This window comes from Triturus cristatus, chromosome 1_2, assembly GCF_964204655.1.
Source record: "Triturus cristatus chromosome 1_2, aTriCri1.1, whole genome shotgun sequence".
Lineage (NCBI taxonomy): Eukaryota > Metazoa > Chordata > Amphibia > Caudata > Salamandridae > Triturus > Triturus cristatus.
In genome coordinates this window covers 758,319,313-758,339,271 of record NC_140580.1, presented here as the reverse complement: position 1 = coordinate 758,339,271, position 19,959 = coordinate 758,319,313, and the positions used below count along the sequence as shown (strand labels likewise).

Sequence of the window (19,959 nt, the reverse complement as noted above, 5' to 3'; positions counted from 1 at the left end):
GACCTACCACTAGAGCTTGCTACGCAGCCAAGTGGAAACGATTTGTGACCTATTTTCACAACAATAACGTTAATCCCTTAGATGTGTCTATACAACACATCATAGGCTACTTACTACACCTAAATAAATGTAAATGTTGTAGACTTGTAAAGCGCACAGCTGCCCCAGCAACGGGGCGTCCCGGCGCTGTAGACCGCTGGGGAACCCGTCCTGGCTATCCCTGTGAGATGGTCCCTTTCTGGGTATCTCCAAGGTGAAACCAGGCATCCCCGGCGTCTGTGGGGGGCCGTTGTAGAGATGAGGCAAGCTTAATGCCCAGAGTTGCCGAGTGTGTTCCTGGTTAGAGTAGGTACCGAGGCAAGAATTATCGAGTCCGTTTTGACTCTGGTCCACGACCCTGCCGCGTCGGGAATTGAACCCTGGTCCCTGGCCGATTCTCTGCTTACGGGTCTGCCGCCTCTAACCAGTGAGCCACACCTCTCTACAAAGATGCAACCTAGCCTACACGTCTATAAGACTACACCTTGCTGCCATAGCAGCATATCTACAGAATAGACAGCATCTATCACTCTTCAGAATACCTGCAATAAAAGCCTTCATGGAAGGCCTTAAGAGGATAATTCCCCTCAGAGTGCCACCCTCACCTGTGTGGAACCTAAACATCGTTCTCACCAGACTAATGGACCCTCCGTTTGAACCTCTACATAAATGTGAGCTTCAATTTTTTACATGGAAAACTGCTTTCCTTGTAGCCATTACTTCGCTCAGAAGGGTCAGTGAGGTACAAGCACTCACCATTCAAGAACCCTTTCTGCAAATGCATCATAATAAGGTTGTTCTCCGCACTAATCCAAAATTCCTTTCTAAAGTCATTTCTCCCTTTCACCTCAATAAATCTGTGGAACTGCCTGTATTCTTCTCGCAGCCACAAACAATTGCAGAAAGAGCTCTACACACCCTGAATGTCAAAAGAGCTTTACTCTACTACATCGAGAGAACACAAGCTTTTCGTAAGACCAAACAACTATTCGTATCTTTCTCACCACCACACAAAGGCAACCCCATCTCCAAATCTGGGATAGCTAGGTGGATTGTTAACTGCATACAGATTTGCTACCACAAAGCAAAACGAACGCTATCTGTTCCCCCTAAAGCCCACTCTACACTTAAGATAGGGGCTTCCATGGCATATTTAGGGAACATCCCCTTAGATGATATCTGCAGAGCAGCTACATGGTCTACACCGCACACTTTCACTAAACACTATTGTGTAGATGTGCAAACTAAGCAACAAGCTAGTGTGGGCCAGGCTGTCCTCAAAACACTGTTTCAAACAACTGCAACAGATACTGGTGGTCGCCGCTAAGAGGGGGTACTGCTACACAATCTATGCAGTGTGTAATCTGCAGCTCATATGCCTCGAACGGAATATGCTACTTACCAGTATGCATCTGTTCTTGGCATGTAGAGTTGCAGATCTACACACGCCCACCCGCCTCCCCGGCTACCTTTATCTGTTCCAGTTTTATCTTATTTAGATACAGCACACATGGGCATCTTTCCTTTTTCTTACAAAGCTCCATCATTTCCCCGCTGGCGGCAAACAGTCTGAGGATGGAGCCGAAGCCCATGCACAGTATGAGCCAAAGGAGGAGTCGCATACCTCGTGATTTCCCAAGTCTTTCCAAGAGAAAAACAACTGCAAACATCCGGGCCCAACACCAGATGGCGATCTATGCATAGTGTGTAGATCTGCAGCTCTACATGCCAAGAACAGATGCATACTGGTAAGTAGCATATTTCTTATCGTACCCTTCCCTTTCAGGGTTTCAGAAACTATTTATCCAGAAGTTTTTCTCGTTCACCACAAGAGGTTGATGCTCCAATTCCAATACCTTTCAGTACAGTTTCTCTGTTTTTCTCTATTTTTCTCTATTTTATTGAGCCTCACTTGATATCAGTTTTAAGATGATATACTACCAACGTTGGATCATATATACTGAACTACCTCACCTGGTTTTATTATAGGATGCATAACCTTTACCATTGGGCAACTCTATAGAACTAGAAAAGAGGCTCGTATCATTCTTACAGAGCCAGCCCTTCCAGTTATGTATTACAGGAGACAGTGGTCCCTGAAAGCAAAAGAATATTAGCGAACAACAATGAATATAGCCAAAATTGGTACTATATTATAACCTATGTCCAGCCGGACAAGGCAACTTTAATAAGAAACAGTAATTAGCAATGATCAAAAGAATGTAAGCAAGGTGCGGGTGGGACACAAGCCTGTATCCTACGGCTTACATATCAAGAGGACATAAAGTTTTGGAAAAACATACAGGCAATTGTAGTGATGTTTCTACGTCAGAGAATAATAGGTAGTGAAACATCTTGGTATAAAACTTGCCACCTTCACAACATTTCATACACATAAATTGTTAGTGTGTAAGGTGAACTACATAGTCGACGACGTTTCGATCCTTAACGGGGAGATTTAGGATCATCATCAGGACTGATTAGTATGAATTGCCCATTAAAAATGCCTGATTTGACAACATTTAGTACAAACAACAACATAAAAATGAAGAATGAGAGAAATAGGGGAAAAAGAAAAAAGGAAACATAGTGGTTAAGGGTTAATTTAAATTAAAATTACAGTATAAGACAATGGTGTCAGAACACGGGCCAGCCTATATATCGGAAACCGTAGTGGATTCAACATAACAGAATTATGGCATTTAGTTTCATGAACATTTGGAAGTAATTGAAAAGCTTAGAAGTAAGTGGCGGTGACCATGCTCTCACGGGAATACGTGCCGGAGAATAACCATTAACGCGGGTGAACGGCGGTGAATTGGGAGAGTGAGAAAGAACTTGTGGTGGCGGGCGGGGCGGGGGTAACGTGAAAAAGAATTACCTCGGATTTTGACAAGTTAAACCAAAGTTGTTAACACGTCTAGGTCCAATGACTTGAGCGAAATAGATCGGCCTGCGGAGGAAGTTATTCAAAGTTAAAAATCGAGGCGGGAAAAGTGAGAGGGTGAAGCGAATACGAAGCGGGGAACATTTTTTACCTCGGGTTGTAAAGTTATACAACAAATTGGAAATTCGTCTGGGTCAGATGACCTGAGCGAAATAGACACTCCAAGTAATATGCCTGCGGAGGAAATAGCGAATTGTGAATCGAGGCAGGGAAGGAGAGAGTGATCACGCCTAAGGGGTAACGGGCTTACCTGGACAATGAGGTTCAATAGAGGCAACACGATGATGCAGTATCTATCGAGGGAAAAGGGGAGGAGGGAATTAAGAAGGGGTCTCACATTGTGACCGCGGGGTAAGGAGCAGGCATGGAGACTGTAGCTGACATACCTCGATACAATGAAGGAGATATGATCCATGGGGGTCTGCAGGACAGCGCGTTCGGTCAATCCCGGGTAGGCTGTGGGGAAGGGAGTTCATTTGCCGCTGTCTAGTAAGTGCGAATGATCACGTGATCTGTCACATGATGGTCAGGTGGTCTGGGAAGTGCAAAGAGGGCGAGTGAAGGAGAGCCGGAGATATTGGGCGCCATATTGGGTGAGTGAAAAAACGGGTGAATACCGCCGAGACAAAGGAGAGAGATCCAAGATTGAGGGAAGAGTAAGAGGTCAGGAAAGGACAATATAGGGAGCAAGCATATTGGGTCAATGTCCATAAAAACGCAAACAATTGTCTAACATAGTGAGTGTAACTTCTTCAATAATTCAGCTGGTGCAAAAGTAAAAAAATATAAAAATAAGGAAATAATAAAGGGTCATAGTTCTTGAGATGAGCAAAGGCTCTGTGTTTACTTCACGAGTTCCGGACATGCCCATAGTGAGGAGACCATGGGATCATAGTAAAGTAGTCCAATCCTCTAGGCGATTCAATCCTTTGTGTATGCTTCCTGTTTTCAAAATCCATTTTAATTCTTCTTTATTCAGTAGTTGGGATATATCTGCACCTCTGGGTGGGATTTTTACAACAGAAACGACTGTCCAACGAATGTCATCCTCAGTATGGCCAGCATTCTCAAAATGTTCCACCAACGGTGCATTAGGTGTTTTGCACCTCAATCTGCTTCTGTGTTGGCAGATTCTGATCCGGATTTTTTGTGTTGTTTGACCTATGTAAATCATTTCACAGGGGCACAAAATTGCATAAATAACATTACAGGTGTTACAGTTACTGAAATGATTATGGGGTTTACGTATGTTGCCAAATACGAACTCTTTACAATCAGTAGTGAATTCACAAACAGAGCACTTTTCACATTTGTTATACCCAACAACAGCAGGTAAGGACCAATGGTCGAGGAGTGTACCGGTGTTCTTGGTGTCAGGGAGTGCTGCTCTAATCAGATGGTCTTTGATATTTTTGTTTCTCTTAAAAGCAAAAAGAGGTTTCTCAAGGTTCAGTATTCCTGCATTCAACACACCCCAGTGTTTGAGAATACTTTTTCGTAATTTATTGGAGGAAGGACAAAGTCGTAACGCAAACTATGCGGTTCTCCTTTTTCTTGGTTTTAGGTTCCAAGAGGACATCCCTCGGACAATACCATGCTCTTTTTAGGGCACTGCGGATCAGTTTTTTTGGGTATCCTCTAGAGGTTAGTTTGTCGCTTAGTGTTTTAGCCTCCCTGAAGTAATCCTCCTTCAGGGTACAATTACGTCTGATGCGTAAATACTGTGAATAGGGAAGAGAGTCTCTTAAGGCCCTAGGGTGATTGCTGTTATATTTTAACAGAGTATTTCGCTCTGTGGGTTTCCTAAAGAGGCTAGTGATTAGGTGTTAAAATATAACCGCAATCACGCTAGGGCCTTAAGAGACTCTCTTCCCTATTCACAGTATTTACGCATCAGACGTAATTGTACCCTGAAGGAGGATTACTTCAGGGAGGCTAAAACACTAAGCGACAAACTAACCTCTAGAGGATACCCAAAAAAACTGATCCGCAGTGCCCTAAAAAGAGCATGGTATTGTCCGAGGGATGTCCTCTTGGAACCTAAAACCAAGAAAAAGGAGAACCGCATAGTTTGCGTTACGACTTTCTGTCCTTCCTCCAATAAATTACGAAAAAGTATTCTCAAACACTGGGGTGTGTTGAATGCAGGAATACTGAACCTTGAGAAACCTCTTTTTGCTTTTAAGAGAAACAAAAATATCAAAGACCATCTGATTAGAGCGGCACTCCCTGACACCCAGAACACCGGTACACTCCTCGACCATTGGTCCTTACCTGCTGTTGTTGGGCATAACAAATGTGGAAAGTGCTCTGTTTGTGAATTCACTACTGATTGTAAAGAGTTCGTATTTGGCAACATACGTAAACCCTATAATCATTTCAGTAACTGTAACACCTGTAATGTTATTTATGCAATTTTGTGCCCCTGTGAAATGATTTACATAGGTCAAACACAAAAAATCCGGATCAGAATCTGCCAACACAGAAGCAGATTGAGGTGCAAAACACCTAATGCACCGTTGGTGGAACATTTTGAGAATGCTGGCCATACTGAGGATGACATTCGTTGGACAGTCGTTTCTGTTGTAAAAATCCCACCCAGAGGTGCAGATATATCCCAACTACTGATTAAAGAAGAATTAAAATGGATTTTGAAAACAGGAAGCATACACAAAGGATTGAATCGCCTAGAGGATTGGACTACTTTACTATGATCCCATGGTCTCCTCACTATGGGCATGTCCGGAACTCGTGAAGTAAACACAGAGCCTTTGCTCATCTCAAGAACTATGACCCTTTATTATTTCCTTATTTTTATATTTTATTTTTTATTTTTTACTTTTGCACCAGCTGAATTATTGAAGAAGTTACACTCACTATGTTAGACAATTGTTTGTGTTTTTATGGACATTGACCCAATATGCTTGCTCCCTATATTGTCCTTTCCTGACCTCTTACTCTTCCTTCAATCTTGGATCTCTCTCCTTTGTCTCGGCGGTATTCACCCGTTTTTTCACTCACCAAATATGGCGCCCAATATCTCCGGCTCTCCTTCACTCGCCCTCTTTGCACTTCCCAGACCACCTGACCATCATGTGACAATCACGTGATCATTCGCACTTACTAGACAGCGGCAAATGAACTCCCTTCCCCACAGCCTACCCGGGATTGACCGAACGCGCTGTCCTGCAGACCCCCACGGATCATATCTCCTTCATTGTATCGAGGTATGTCAGCTACAGTCTCCATGCCTGCTCCTTACCCCGCAGTCACAATGTGAGACCCCTTCTTAATTCCCTCCTCCCCTTTTCCCTCGCTAGATACTGCATCATGGTGTTGCCTCTATTGAACCTCATTGTCCAGGTAAGCCCGTTACCCCTTAGGCGTGATCACTCTCTCCTTCCCTGCCTCGATTCACAATTCGCTATTTCCTCCGCAGGCATATTACTTGGAGTGTCTATTTCGCTCAGGTCATCGGACCCAGACGAATTTCCAATTTGTTGTATCACTTTAGAACCCGAGGTAAAAATGTTCCCCGCTTCGTATTCGCTTCACCCTCTCACTTTTCCCGCCTCGATTTTTAACTTTGAATAACTTCCTCCGCAGGCCGATCTATTTCGGTCAAGTCATTGGACCTAGACGTGTTACCAACTTTGGTTTAACTTGTCAAAATCCGAGGTAATTCTTTTTCACGTTACCCCCGCCCCGCCCGCCACCACAATGCCGCACAAGTTCTCTCTCACTCTCCCAATTCACCGCCGTTCACCCGCGTTAATGGTTATTCTCCGGCACGTATTCCCGTGAGAGCATGGTCACCGCCACTTACTTCTAAGCTTTTCAATTACTTCCAAATGTTCATGAAACTAAATGCCATAATTCTGTTATGTTGAATCCACTACGGTTTCCGATATATAGACTGGCCCGTGTTCTGACACCATTGTCTTATACTGTAATTTTAATTTAAATTAACCCTTAACCACTATGTTTCCTTTTTTCTTTTTCCCCTATTTCTCTCATTCTTCATTATTTATGTTGTTGTTTGTACTAAATGTTGTCAAATCAGGCATTTTTAATGGGCAATTCATACTAATCAGTCCTGATGATGATCCTAAATTTCCCCGTTAAGGATCGAAACGTCGTCGACTATGTAGTTCACCTTACACACTAACAATTTATGTGTATGAAATGTTGTGAAGGTGGCAAGTTTTATACCAAGATGTTTCACTACCTATTCTTCTCTGACGTAGAAACATCACTACAATTGCCTGTATGTTTTTCCAAAACTTTATGTCCTCTTGATATGTAAGCCGTAGGATACAGGCTTGTGTCCCACCCGCACCTTGCTTACATTCTTTTGATCATTGCTAATTACTGTTTCTTATTAAAGTTGCCTTGTCCGGCTGGACATAGGTTATAATATAGTACCAATTTTGGCTATATTCATTGTTGTTCGCTAATATTCTTTTGCTTTCAGGGACCACTGTCTCCTGTAATACGTTACTTCCCAAGGTCCCTGTCTTATTGCTTTGGGTGCCCTTGTGTCTCTTTTACTGATTAAGCCCTTCCAGTTATAGCACTATGCTTACAGCCAATAGTGACAAGTAAGTAAGCCCCTTCTAAATCATATCCCTCCATGAAGTGACTTTATTTTATGCATCTTCGGGGCTGAGGGATAGGTGTGCATAGGAAGATACTTATGCGGTTTTAAGTGTTTCCAAGTTTTAAAACAAGCATTGGCATAGCCAATAGGTCTCACCTTTGGGACCTTATAAGTATTTAATTGTGCAGCACAATATCCTTGGTGCAACATCAACTGTTGCATGGCTAAACACTTATAATGTCCTAAAGGTGAGACCTATTGGCTATGCCAATGCTTGTGTTAATATTCTCCATACTCTTCTGCTCATTCTGGAGACGAATAACCTCTGGGTTCCTGACAAGTTTCCACTTACAGTTAATGTGTCCATTCCTTTTCACAATCCACTATGTGCTTGTCTGCGTTTCGGGAAAATGTTGTCATGATACTCAATTATTTGAGTTAAAAGCAAGTTTAATGAATGTTCCTTCCTAAAACTATGCAATCCACCAGCTACCTAAAGTAACGATCCCTTGTGTTTCTTCTACCACTGTTCAGCGATTCAAAATGCCATGCCGCTGTGTTTTTTATGGCCAAAAGAGGACTTCAGTAGGGAATTTTCTTAGAGGAGAGATGAGTTTGATATGTACTTAGTTTACATTTTGGTCTCCTGGGGTATTTAGTTCACTTCACACTGGGGTGGTTCTTGTCATGGCTTGGTCCTCAGTTCGGTTTACCCTGAACATTTAACCAGATGAGTCTTCTCTCTTTCTGTAGGGCTGGGGTATTAGTCCACAATTACCATGGTCTAAACCAGTAGGTAGATAAAATTGTATTCTTGTATGTTTAAGTAAAAGCATTGGGACTTCTAACTGGTAAGGAGTGTAGGCTGGCTTAGAAGTCACATTTTATGGATTGGTGTGATGCAACAGGAGGTGGTTGGTCTGACCGGATTTAGAAAATGAGGGTTGATTGGCATGATCAATATGAAAGTCTTAGGCGGGGTGGGGGGATGGGGAGGCTTCATGAAATAGTTAAATTTTAAATGCAAAGAAAGTGCATTAGTACCTGTGGACCTGACCTTTCCATTCATGCCAACTATGGTGATTAGGCCTTCCTAAAGGGTAAAACTATCAGAGCCACTCGACAGAGACACATCTCTTAAGTTCATAAAAACCCTGAGAACAGCATTTCTTTTTCTTGGGTATGAAATGGGTTACAAATCTGGGTACCCTCAGGATTTAAACACATCTGTGCTGATGTGCATACGAGTGTTGGCCTTTCAAGCCTTTGTACTCCTCATTCAGTTGAAAGTGCTCCATAGCAAGACAAAGCTTCACAGATTGTATTTGTCGGAATTTAAATTGCATGTGGGGAGGGCACCTTATTGAAAGTAAGTGGGTGCAGAACAGGAATCGTATCTTTTTTACTCCAAACTATGAAAACTCTCGTGTGATTTGCAAAACCTTTTCAGTGATTGGGTTGTAATAGCTCCTTTCCGGTGCCTTAACTTGTGATATTGTCATACAGACTCACTTTGTTTTGCTCACAGACTGTGATCTCAGCTGACTATTAACTGATCATTTTTCCATCTTGCAGATGAAGCTAACCTCGGAGTACCTCGAGTTTATGAAGTACCAGTCAATTGCCAAAAACAGCAAAATCTACTTTGGCAGTGACATCCCCAGTATGTTTGTGGATTCACCAGTCTTGAAGCACTTGCCTGTTTCGGGGATGTCCAGTGCTGATCCCCTCACTACAGAAGTCCCAACACCTGCAGAGAAAAGCAACGTACGAAGCAAGAGCCATAAAGGCTGAGATGTGTGTATGAGCCCTTCGACAACTACCTGTCTAGTGACTATGGATGGCAGACAAAGGCCCTACCAGGCGCAAATGGGCTGCACGCCAAGCACACAAGAAGCTGATTCATAGGAAATGCTGGGAAACTTGCACTGGCTGGACAGAAACAGCTGTCTGCGCTGCTCCACCCAACACATGTGAAGAGCTCTGATTTTATAGATTTTTATTTTTTGGGCAATATTTTCTATGGTCCTGCTAATTCTACAGTTCCTGCACTAATCTCTGTAGCAACTTTCAGAGCTGCAGAAAAGGGATGAAAATGTTAATTGGGTGCTACAAGCAGTTACACTGGAATATTAAATGAAAATGTGCTGATTTGTACTCTGAGTGAAAACTTATGTTTCTTAGATTCATGTTTCCTGGGATTGGAGGGTTGGGGAAGGGAGTTATCTTAATGTACTTGGGATCCAAAGAGAACTCCAGGATGTGTCCCTGAAGTAGCCAGTGTACAGAATCGGGAGGGATGGTGATTGTGGAAGAAAATCTACAGTGCACAGGATGCTGAGAAAGGTGTGAATTCTGATGAAGATAATATGTATTTCTATTATAGATTTACTTTCAGAACTTAATTGCTTCTCTAGTTTTTGTCACAGAAAAATGTAGGTGTTGACCATTGTCCTATTTAGTGATTCATTATGACTTCGACGCTGTTGGGTTCAGAAAGAGGCTTGGCTTTGAGAGACATAAATGCAAAGCACTTGATTCAAGATTGGAGCACCAGAAATGCCACTTCTGATAGAGATTTCCAACCGCAGAGCCCTCACCTTAGAATATTCCCCAGGTGTCAGACTGGATCATGAAAATCTTAAACCGTACCTACGCATGCCAGTAGGTGGCGTTGAGTAGGTCTGCGTCAACGTAGTCTGTGTCGGAAGTGACATGTGCGATGCGTATTTATGTACCATCCAGGCATGCTGACATCCGCTTCTTTCTGCTCCAACAGCTTGGATCCAGAGCTCTACCTCAGTCATTTTTTTTACCACTTTTTTTACCACTTTTTCAACACTTTTGTAGATTCTTTTTGAGCTTTGCTCCTAGTATGGGTGAGATCTGTCCCACAACAAACCCACTGGATTTAAACCGTGTCAGGAATGTTCCAAACAAATGTGCCTCTCTGAGCCACACTGACACACTTCAAAGCGATTTGCAAGTGGACGATGTAGCTTCTGGAGGCGTGGCAGTAGAAGGCCCCACTCCGATCTCTGTTCTAATCCCAAGGGAAGATCTCGGGCCTAGCCTAGCAGCCAATCCCGCTGACAATTATCATCCCACTCCAAGTCATCGAAGTTAAGTAAGTTGAAGAAGCACAAGATGAAGAAGTCCATGCATTCTTCAACTTATTACAAGCTCAGTGTTTCTAAGTCCTCACTTCCGCACTCCACCTGCTCAGCTGGTGGTTGGGTCCGCTCCACTCTTCCCCAAGTTCGCTGAAGCGATCCCTGCCCAAATCAAGGGATTTTATGATGCCATGTACTCCGTCTTTGGACCACCGACTCCCTCTGGCATGCCTTCAGGCCCAAGGAGCCGAGAGGTGCACCTGCTGGGTTACTACCTGCGGGCCAGCCACCTATCACAGCCGGGCCCTCTGGATCCACCCCCAGATCCAAAGTGACCCTGACATCTACGCTGGCCCCAGTTCACTCTGCTCCATTCCGATGCCACTTCAAGAGGACCCTATTTTTCTCTTGATTCGGAGACTGTCATTCTGACGCCACTCGATCTCGACAGCGCTGCCCAGGCTGCATCAACTTGTCCTCGACAGTCCCACAATCCTGTTGGGGGAGGCGGAGCGGGAGGGTCTAATGATGATGAAGAAGGCTATAGCCTCCTGGAAGATGTTTCTTACCAGGAGGAAAACTGGTATAAGAAGCTGGGCGAGGCAAGTGGTCTGGACACTGCCCCCAACTCTGGCCTGGTTTCTCCTCTGGGCCCAGCCATGGAGGAAGGAGGGTCTTTCGCTGTGGTGCTTGACCTACACTACCATCCATTGAGGTCAAGACCAGTGCCTTGATAGGTGCTTTAACCGGGAGAAAGATCTGCAGAGCCCCTGCTCCCCTTTAATGAGGCCCTAGCAATGTTCTTCTGGGGTCCTTGGCCAAACCCTGCACGGGGGCTCCCTTCCACAGGATGATTGCCTGCCACCACTGTCCCACCCCAGGTGACCCGGCCTTTCTCACCCAGCATTCTCTCTCTCGCTCTCGCTCGCGCGCTCTCTCTCGCTCGCGCGCTCTCTCTCGCTCGCGCGCTCTCTCTCGCTCGCGCGCTCTCTCTCGCTCGCGCGCTCGCTCTCGCTCGCGCGCTCTCGCTCGCACGCTCTCGCTCTCGCTCGCTCTCTTGCTCGCTCGCTCTCTCGCTCGCGCGCTCTCTCTCTTGCGCGCGCGCTCTCTTGCGCGCGCGCTCTCTTGCGCGCGCTCTGCTCTCTCTCTCTTGCGCGCGCTCTGCTCTCTCTCTCTTGCGCGCGCTCTCTCTCTCTTGCGCGCGCGCGCGCTCTCTCTCTCTCTCTTGCGCGCGCGCTCTCTCTCTCTCTCTCTTGCGCGCGCTCTCTCTCTCTTGCGCGCTCTCACCTCAGACCTCAAAGGCTGAACCTAACCTGAGCCCTTGCTCTCCACCGGATAGAGAATCAAAGATGTTGGGTACCTTTGGGAAGAGGCTCTTTTCTTCCATCAACCATTCTGGTCAGCGGACACTGCATGCCTCTTGGGCCTATATACTCGCGCCTTGTGGGACTTGGATGTGCAGCTGCTGCCCAAGCTTCCCAATGAGGGCTGGGCCATCTTGAACGAGGTACTCCTATTTGGCTGGAATGCAGCCAAATTCAGCATTTGGTGCAGACTGGACAGAACCAACACACTAGGCAGGGCCACAACATCAATGTTGGCATTCCGCTGCCATCGCTGGCTGAGGTTAACTGGGTTTGCAGTGGATGTCCACTATTTTCTTATAGACATGCCCTTTGAACGGTCCGCCTATTCAGCTATAAGGTGGACCCGGCACTCAATTGCTTTAAGGGGAGTTAGTCACTGACAGATTCCTAGACCTCTACTTGGGTTGCTAACAGCAACAATCCTCCCTTTTCCCGCTCTTATGTGTGTCTTACACCTCAGGCCTGTTGTGGACGTTGAGCCCACACCCAGCGTACTGTCCAGTCCCCCGCTCATCCGGCTGCTGCAGCCTCCAAACCTCTGTAATGGCTCCTCAACACTGCATACTCAGCCCACTGGCTGCAGTTCCAGGCACCACCTGCCCCAACAGCAAGCAATAACCTGTGATAAGTTGGTGCTGCAAATCCTGCAGCAGGGTTATGCCCTGCTGTTTGTGGAATCGCCGCCTACCTTGCCACCATACTCCGAATGGCTGACTGAGGACCATCTCTTCTTGCTGCATCAGGAAATGCAGGCTTTGCTGGACGAAGGAGCAATCTAGAGAGTCCATCAAAAAAAGGGGGGGGGACCAAGGAGCCAGTTAATGGTCCAGTGTCCATGCTCCCAAAGATTATATTACCACAAAAAAGGTTGGGCACTGTTCCAAAGATAGGGTCCAGAGATTGACCCATATGTCTTATACAGAAGACAAAAAAGAAAAGATGGGAGTCCCAGGTTAAACAGACCCACCACAAGGGGGAAAGCACATGTCTTGCCTCTTGATGCCCTCACACACCCCGAGGGGTGTCATGCTTCATCATCGGGCTATGCTCCTCGTCAGGCCGGCGCTGCAATTCCCAACGGGCCCCCCGAAGGGTCACTTTCTCGGAGATCTTTTGAGGCATGCCGGATGGTGTATGAGGGTGTGTGGGGTGTGGGTTTTAAATGAGGGTCGCTAGAATGTGTGTGAAGTGAATTAAAAATGGCTGGGGGTTATATTGATGTAGTAACCCTCCTGCCAAAAATAAAAAACTCTAATTTAGAGTATGGTCCCCAAGGACACATTGTACCTCGGTGTCATTAAAAACGGTCAACATGTTTCGCGCCTCTGTCGCTATTCAAGTCGTTGGCGCTTCATCAGGACCAAAGAAGTGCAAAAGGTAGTGAAATGCACATGAGTGTGTGCGTGAATATAAAATTGAAACATAAATACCCACAATATATGTCAGGGCGGGCCAATTGTACTGCTCCTGAACATAACCTAGGACACAGAAACAAAAAAGGATACAGTTACAAAGGACGTGCATTAGACTGGCTTAATGCAACGTAGTGTGCCACAGTTGTGTGCACCACATACCAATGTCATACAAAGAAAAGAGGAAAAAGGACGAGACCAAGTGGGGATACATAACTCCCTTGTCTGTTGTTTACTTAAAACATGGAGGATACCAAGGCAGGTGTATCGTGGCGTGTCAATATTACAAGGAAACCCTCTTGTATGACGAGCGGAGAGTTTCCCTATTCGTAGTGATATACGTTCCATTATAAAAGGGGGTTTCTCCACTTATTGAGATCCCAGACAAGTTTTACTAGACATCCAACAAACAAATTCCCTTGAGGTATGCTTACCTCTAAATGAGCACAAATCACCTCAATGGCTGTTGGCGATTAGACGCCCGCACCGTGTCAGGTTGCTGAGATAAAGGCATGACAAAAAGTAAGCACAAGTGAAATGGGGGGTGCTGTCATCACATCCAAACTCTCCGCTCGTCATACAAGAGGGTTTCCTTGTAATATTGACACGCCACGATACACCTGCCTTGGTATCCTCCATGTTTTAAGTAAACAACAGACAAGGGATTTATGTATCCCCACTTGGTCTCGTCCTTTTTCCTCTTTTCTTTGTATGACATTGGTATGTGGTGCACACGACTGTGGCACACTACGTTGCATTAAGCCAGTCTAATGCACGTCCTTTGTAACTGTATCCTTTTTTGTTTCTGTGTCCTAGGTTATGTTCAGGAGCAGTACAATTGGCCCGCCCTGACATATATTGTGGGTATTTATGTTTCAATTTTATATTCACGCACACACTCATGTGCATTTCACTACCTTTTGCACTTCTTTGGTCCTGATGAAGCGCCAACGACTTGAATAGCGACAGAGGCGCGAAACATGTTGACCGTTTTTAATGACACCGAGGTACAATGTGTCCTTGGGGACCATACTCTAAATTAGAGTTTTTTATTTTTGGCAGGAGGGTTACTACATCAATATAACCCCCAGCCATTTTTAATTCACTTCACACACATTCTAGCGACCCTCATTTAAAACCCACACCCCACACACCCTCATACACCATCCGGCATGCCTCAAAAGATCTCCGAGAAAGTGAACCTTCGGGGGGCCCGTTGGGAATTGCAGCGCCGGCCTGACGAGGAGCATAGCCCGATGATGAAGCATGACACCCCTCGGGGTGTGTGAGGGCATCAAGAGGCAAGACATGTGCTTTCCCCCTTGTGGTGGGTCTGTTTAACCTGGGACTCCCATCTTTTCTTTTTTGTCTTCTGTATAAGACATATGGGTCAATCTCTGGACCCTATCTTTGGAACAGTGCCCAACCTTTTTTGTGGTAATGCAATCTAGAGAGTACCAGCATCAGATGTAGGGCATAGTTATTCACTCTACTTTCTGGTGTTGAAACAGAACGGAGGCCTCTGCCTTATCCTAGATCTTTACACTCTCCACTCCTTGCTACGTAAAGTGAAATTAAAGGTGCTAAGCTTCTGTCTGCTCTGGATCTCAGAGACTGCATTGTAACACTGGACCTCCAGAATGAGTACTTCAACATTCACGTCCTGCAAACCCACAGGCATTCCCTATAGTTCGTGTTAGACCAGGAGTATTTTCAGTTTGGTATGCGTTCCCTGGCCTCACCAGTGCTTCTAGGGTGTTCACAAAAGTGATGGCGGTGGTTGCCGCACACCTGTGGAAGCCAGGGGTTCAAGTGTTCCTCTACCTCGAGAACTGGATATTGAAGGCAGACTCTCTGGCAGGCAGTTGTTGCCTACCTCCAGACTACATGGAACCTTCTGCACTCGCCAGGGTTCACTATCAATATACTGAAGTGACGTGAGGTCCTTCTCAGATGCTCTCTTTCATCAGAGCCCTTTTGGTCCCGGTGCAATTCTGTGCCTACCCTCTAGAGAGTCCTTCACATATGGGCTATGATCTCGATGTTTCAACCTCGGTCCTGGATTTCAGCGAGACTGACTTGGAGACTGCTGGATCCAATGGCTCCTGCATCCTGTTGGTGATGCCCCTCAATGGCATATGCAGGCTCTTCAGTGGGATCTGAAGCCCCAGTGGGCGCAGCACCAGATTTTGGAGACTGCAGAAGATCTAGAGTGATGGTTGATGAACTGTGATTGGATCAGCAACAAACCCTCTTCCTTCCCCACCTGGATAGTGGTGGCCAATGCATTGCATCTGGGTTGGGGAAACCACCTAGGAGAGGTGGAGATCAGAGGGCTGTGGTCCCCGGAGGAATCTGCTCAGTATCAACCTTCTGGAGCTAAAGGCTATCAGCTTGGCATTAAAAGCCTTCCTACCATCCATCAAGGGAAGGCTGATTCAGGTGTTCATGGACGATATCACCTCAATGTGTTAATGCAACAAACAAGGCAGAGTGGGGTTGTGGACCTTTTGCCAGGAGGCCCTGTGCCTCTGAACTTGGCTGGGGCCCCAAGACTTCTTTCTGATCTTGCAGCACCTGGTGAGATCTCTGAACCCCAGAGCAGATAAATTTAGCTGTCGGTGCCTTGCAGAACACAAATAGGGTCTACATCCGGAGGTGGCACAAGGTCTTCTACCGAAAATAGGAGAACTTTAGTTCGATCTGTTCACCACTGTCTGGAACCCATAAAGTCCGTTCTTGTGCTCATTGGAGTTCCCAAAGTGCCTCTCACTCAGAGATGCTTTCTGCTTATACTGGAAATTGGAGCTCCTCTATGCCTTTCTACCGATACTGTTCCTGCCCTGGGTTCAAGAAGATCAGGATTGACCGGGCCCAAGTCATCCTAGTGGCTCTGGACTGGGCAAGCAGATACCCTGAGCATGAGCATCTGCGGCCCGATCAGGCTGCCCTTTTGAGAGGTCTCCTGTTGCAGTAGCAGGGCAGGGCTCCGCATCCAAACCTGCACAAACTCCAACTTCATGCCTGGAGATTGAGTGGCAGCAGTTTAATGCCTTTGCTCTTCCTCCCGAGATTTGAGATCCCATTTTTGCAGCCAGGCATCCCTCAACAAAAAATGTATACACCTGTGGTTGAGACAAAATTTGTGACCTGTCTGTTTTTTCACAATATGTTGCTCCAGTCCTGCCTCTTTGTCAGAGGTTCAGTTACTAGCCTGGCAAGGCCATGCTTTGGGCACTGTTATCTTGTTTTGATAAAGATGTCTTTTTGCCACCTCTGCTTATTGAGGTTGCCGGATCAACCCTCACTATTTAAATCACCTGTTATGAAACATTTCTTTGAGGGCTTGCAACATTTGTTGCCTTGTATGCCTAATGTTATTCCCCAGTGGGATCTTAATTTGGTCTTGATGTTCCTCATGGGCTCCCCATCAAGCCCCTCCACAGCTGTTATTTGAGACTTCCAACTCTTGAGATTGTCTTCTTAGTGGCCATTACATTGATCAGGAGGGTCATTGAGCATCATTCTTTTTTCAGTTAATCCTCTGTACACCAGCTTCTATCCGGGCAAACTGGTTCTTAGGACTCGCACCTCCCTATGATCGAAGGTGGTGACTTAATTTCATGTTGGCCAAATCATCATTCTGCCGACATTCTTTGCTCCACCTCCTCTTTCTAAGGAATCGGAGACGTAGATCTGAAAAGAGCTCTTTTTACATTCAAAGGCCACTGGGAGGATGATGAACTCTTTATCAGATACACAGTAGCAAAGAAAGGCAGGGCAATGCAAAAGAGAACCATCTCTCAATGGATTGTACTTTGCATCAAGATCTGCTACGCACTATAGAAGAAGCAGCCTCCTGAGGGACGTTACAACTGTGTTTGCATGGAGTGTTACCTTTCCTAGTCTTTTGCCAAGCTGCTATGTGGACTTTGCTCCACAGATTCAGAAAGCATTACTAGTTGGCTGGTCAGGTTCGTCATTTGCAGTCTCTGAGATCCAGAGCAGACAGAACCTTAGCCCAGGTGAGCACCTTTAATTTCACTTTACGTAGCAAGGAGTGGAGAGTGTAAAGATCTAGGATAAGGCAGAGGCCTCCGTTCTGTTTCAACACCAGAAAGTAGAGGGAATAACTTTGCCCTACATCTGATGCTGGTACTCTCTAGATTGCTCCTTCGTCCAGCAAAGCCTGCATTTCCTGATGCAGCAAGAAGAGATGGTCCTCAGTCAGCCATTCGGAGGATGGTGGCAAGGTAGGCGGCGATTCCACAAAAAACACAAGCGTTCAAAGTGAATTCTAGTTCTCTCGCAATAGTCCCTATGTGTGCATCAAATCGTCACAAGTTCTAACAAGCAAGTTATAAAGAGGAAAGCTTATTTCTCACGAGGGAGCCTACCATTGGCCAGCATAAACAAGCCGTCTGTGTCTGACTATGAGGCCAGTAAGGGGCAGTGCTGGAACATACCCTCACCCAAAAAAGGGGGACATGGGGGCATGTGTCTGCCCTTACTTGGCCCGTTAACCCGAGGCTTGAGGCAGCCCCTGCCTCACCGCTGCTCCTTCTGCAAGCAGATGGATGAAACATGTTTCTGCGCACCCCAGGCCGGGGTGTGTGGGGGGGGGGGTGTGCGCGCGCGCCCCCGTGGCGCAATATGCCACATGCATTTAAGCAGGGGCATTGTATTCTAAGGGGGATCTCTTCACAACACTCGGGAGAAGCCGCAGCAGTGCATCGGCTGAGCACATGTGCAAACCCCCTGACAGTGGCACAATCACACTTCTCACAATGCACCAATTCAAAATATTCTCAAGCACATTCCTAAAAGGCCTTCATAATATTTCTCTAACAAAGTATCATTTGTTTCGCCACCATTTCAACAACCGCATTAATGATAAGTAAAACAAACAACACAGCGCTAGCTTTTCAATGCATCTTTGCAGACCCGGTAAATGATCTGATTAAAGTACAACCCTGACACGACAGTAACAAAAAAACAAGAGGCAGTGAAAGCGCTCGCGAAAGCGATCGCTATTGTAAAAAAAAAAAAAATAACAAACATGCCCGCGAGTGCTGCGCGCACCACAGCGAAACGTGTTTTCAATTATCGCGCCCGTGTCTGGGCACGATAATTGAAACCACATAACCTTTGATGCGCGTAATAGACATCAATAGGCCATAGGTGGAGCAATGCTCCCGCCTTTGGCCTATTGCGTGTCATCTTTGTGAAAAACATGCATGCAAAGGCCAATTGCGGAAGCCAAAAGGAAAAGCACCGCACAAGCGTGTGCGATTCCAGGCTCCGTTTTGAAACCCCATACAAAAGGGCTCTCGCTACGCGAGCCCTGAAAAGGATGCATGACGGGTAGTTATGTAAAGTATAGAGACGGTTTCAAGTGACCCAAGAGAGATTCTGTCTAATCTATCATATCTGACTCAAAAGGATTTGAGTTGAACTACTCCGGGCCATCACCCACATAGCAAATGTAATCATCGGCCTGCTTTTGCTAGAGGTGCGCTACAATGAAGTTCTCTACTAGAGTGGAGATTGTTTTGGATTTCAGTACAATTTTATTGATTTTTCCTTCAAAACAAAATGTGACAATAGAGCAAATCTTTCTCCCAACTCCCCTCCTATCCTAGGCAGAGTCCCCTTCTCGCAAAATATTTCTAATATTCTTTCTCCAGGTTTCTCTTACCTGATGGTAGGCCCTTGACCGTATACAGCTGTCTCATATTGTTACATTTTATAATCCCCTTAGTGACTTCTTGCAACACGTTCTATATAGCAAACACAAGGAGATGACGGACGGAGTGCTGAAACTTTTCAGACACTCCTCTCCAGTCACAGATCTGGGTTGAATCCATCATCGTTCTTTAGCTCACTTCGCCGCCCCAGTTCAGAAACGGCTATATGCAAACCAGTCTTGGCCCTGTGCCTCATTGCAACAGTCCAGCCCGAACTGCCAAGCTATGTCGTCCCTGGACCAGCAACCAGCATCCTGGGACCAGTTTCGAGATAACACCCCTCATCAGCCAGGCTAGCTTGATTCCACTTGCAAAGTGAGCAAGTCCATAATCTCCTTGTGTTTGCTTTGTTTGCCCTAAGTTGGCAGGGTATGCCCAGACGTGGGTCCCGTGCTCACTTTGCTACTGGATTCAAGCTAGCCTGGATGATGAGGAGTGTTACCCCAGAATCTGCTCTAGGATGCTCATTGCCGTTCTAGGCTTCGCAGTTCGGGCTAGTGTTCCTATGAGGCACAGGGTCAAGACGGATGTGCAGATAGCTTGGTCTGAACTGGGGTGGCGAAGTGAGCTAAAGAACGATGATGGATTCAACCCAGATCTCAGACTGGGGGTGAGTGTCTGAAAAGTTTCAGTGCTCATTCCATCATCTTGTGTTTGACAAGTAATATATACTGTGGAGCATTTGTTTTAGTCTCACCCACCAAAACTACTATCTGAGTGAAGCAATAGCATAG

General features: G+C 45.9%; 2 protein-coding genes across 3 annotated transcripts in view; one reads left to right on the top strand and one right to left on the bottom strand.

Moving 5' to 3' along the window:
* ERLIN1 (ER lipid raft associated 1) overlaps positions 1-9,743 on the top strand; it is a 286,035-nt gene extending 276,292 nt beyond the window's left edge. For both annotated transcript variants that reach the window (XM_085608714.1, XM_085608713.1), the window contains exon 12: positions 9,162-9,743. In XM_085608714.1, the coding sequence (XP_085464840.1) occupies positions 9,162-9,380 (219 nt within the window). In that variant the 3' untranslated portion in view covers positions 9,381-9,743. The remainder of the gene's footprint in view (positions 1-9,161) is intronic.
* LOC146867967 (sperm flagella and cilia-associated protein 1-like) overlaps positions 1-19,959 on the bottom strand; it is a 368,080-nt gene that overhangs the window by 44,242 nt on the left and 303,879 nt on the right. The window lies entirely within an intron of this gene.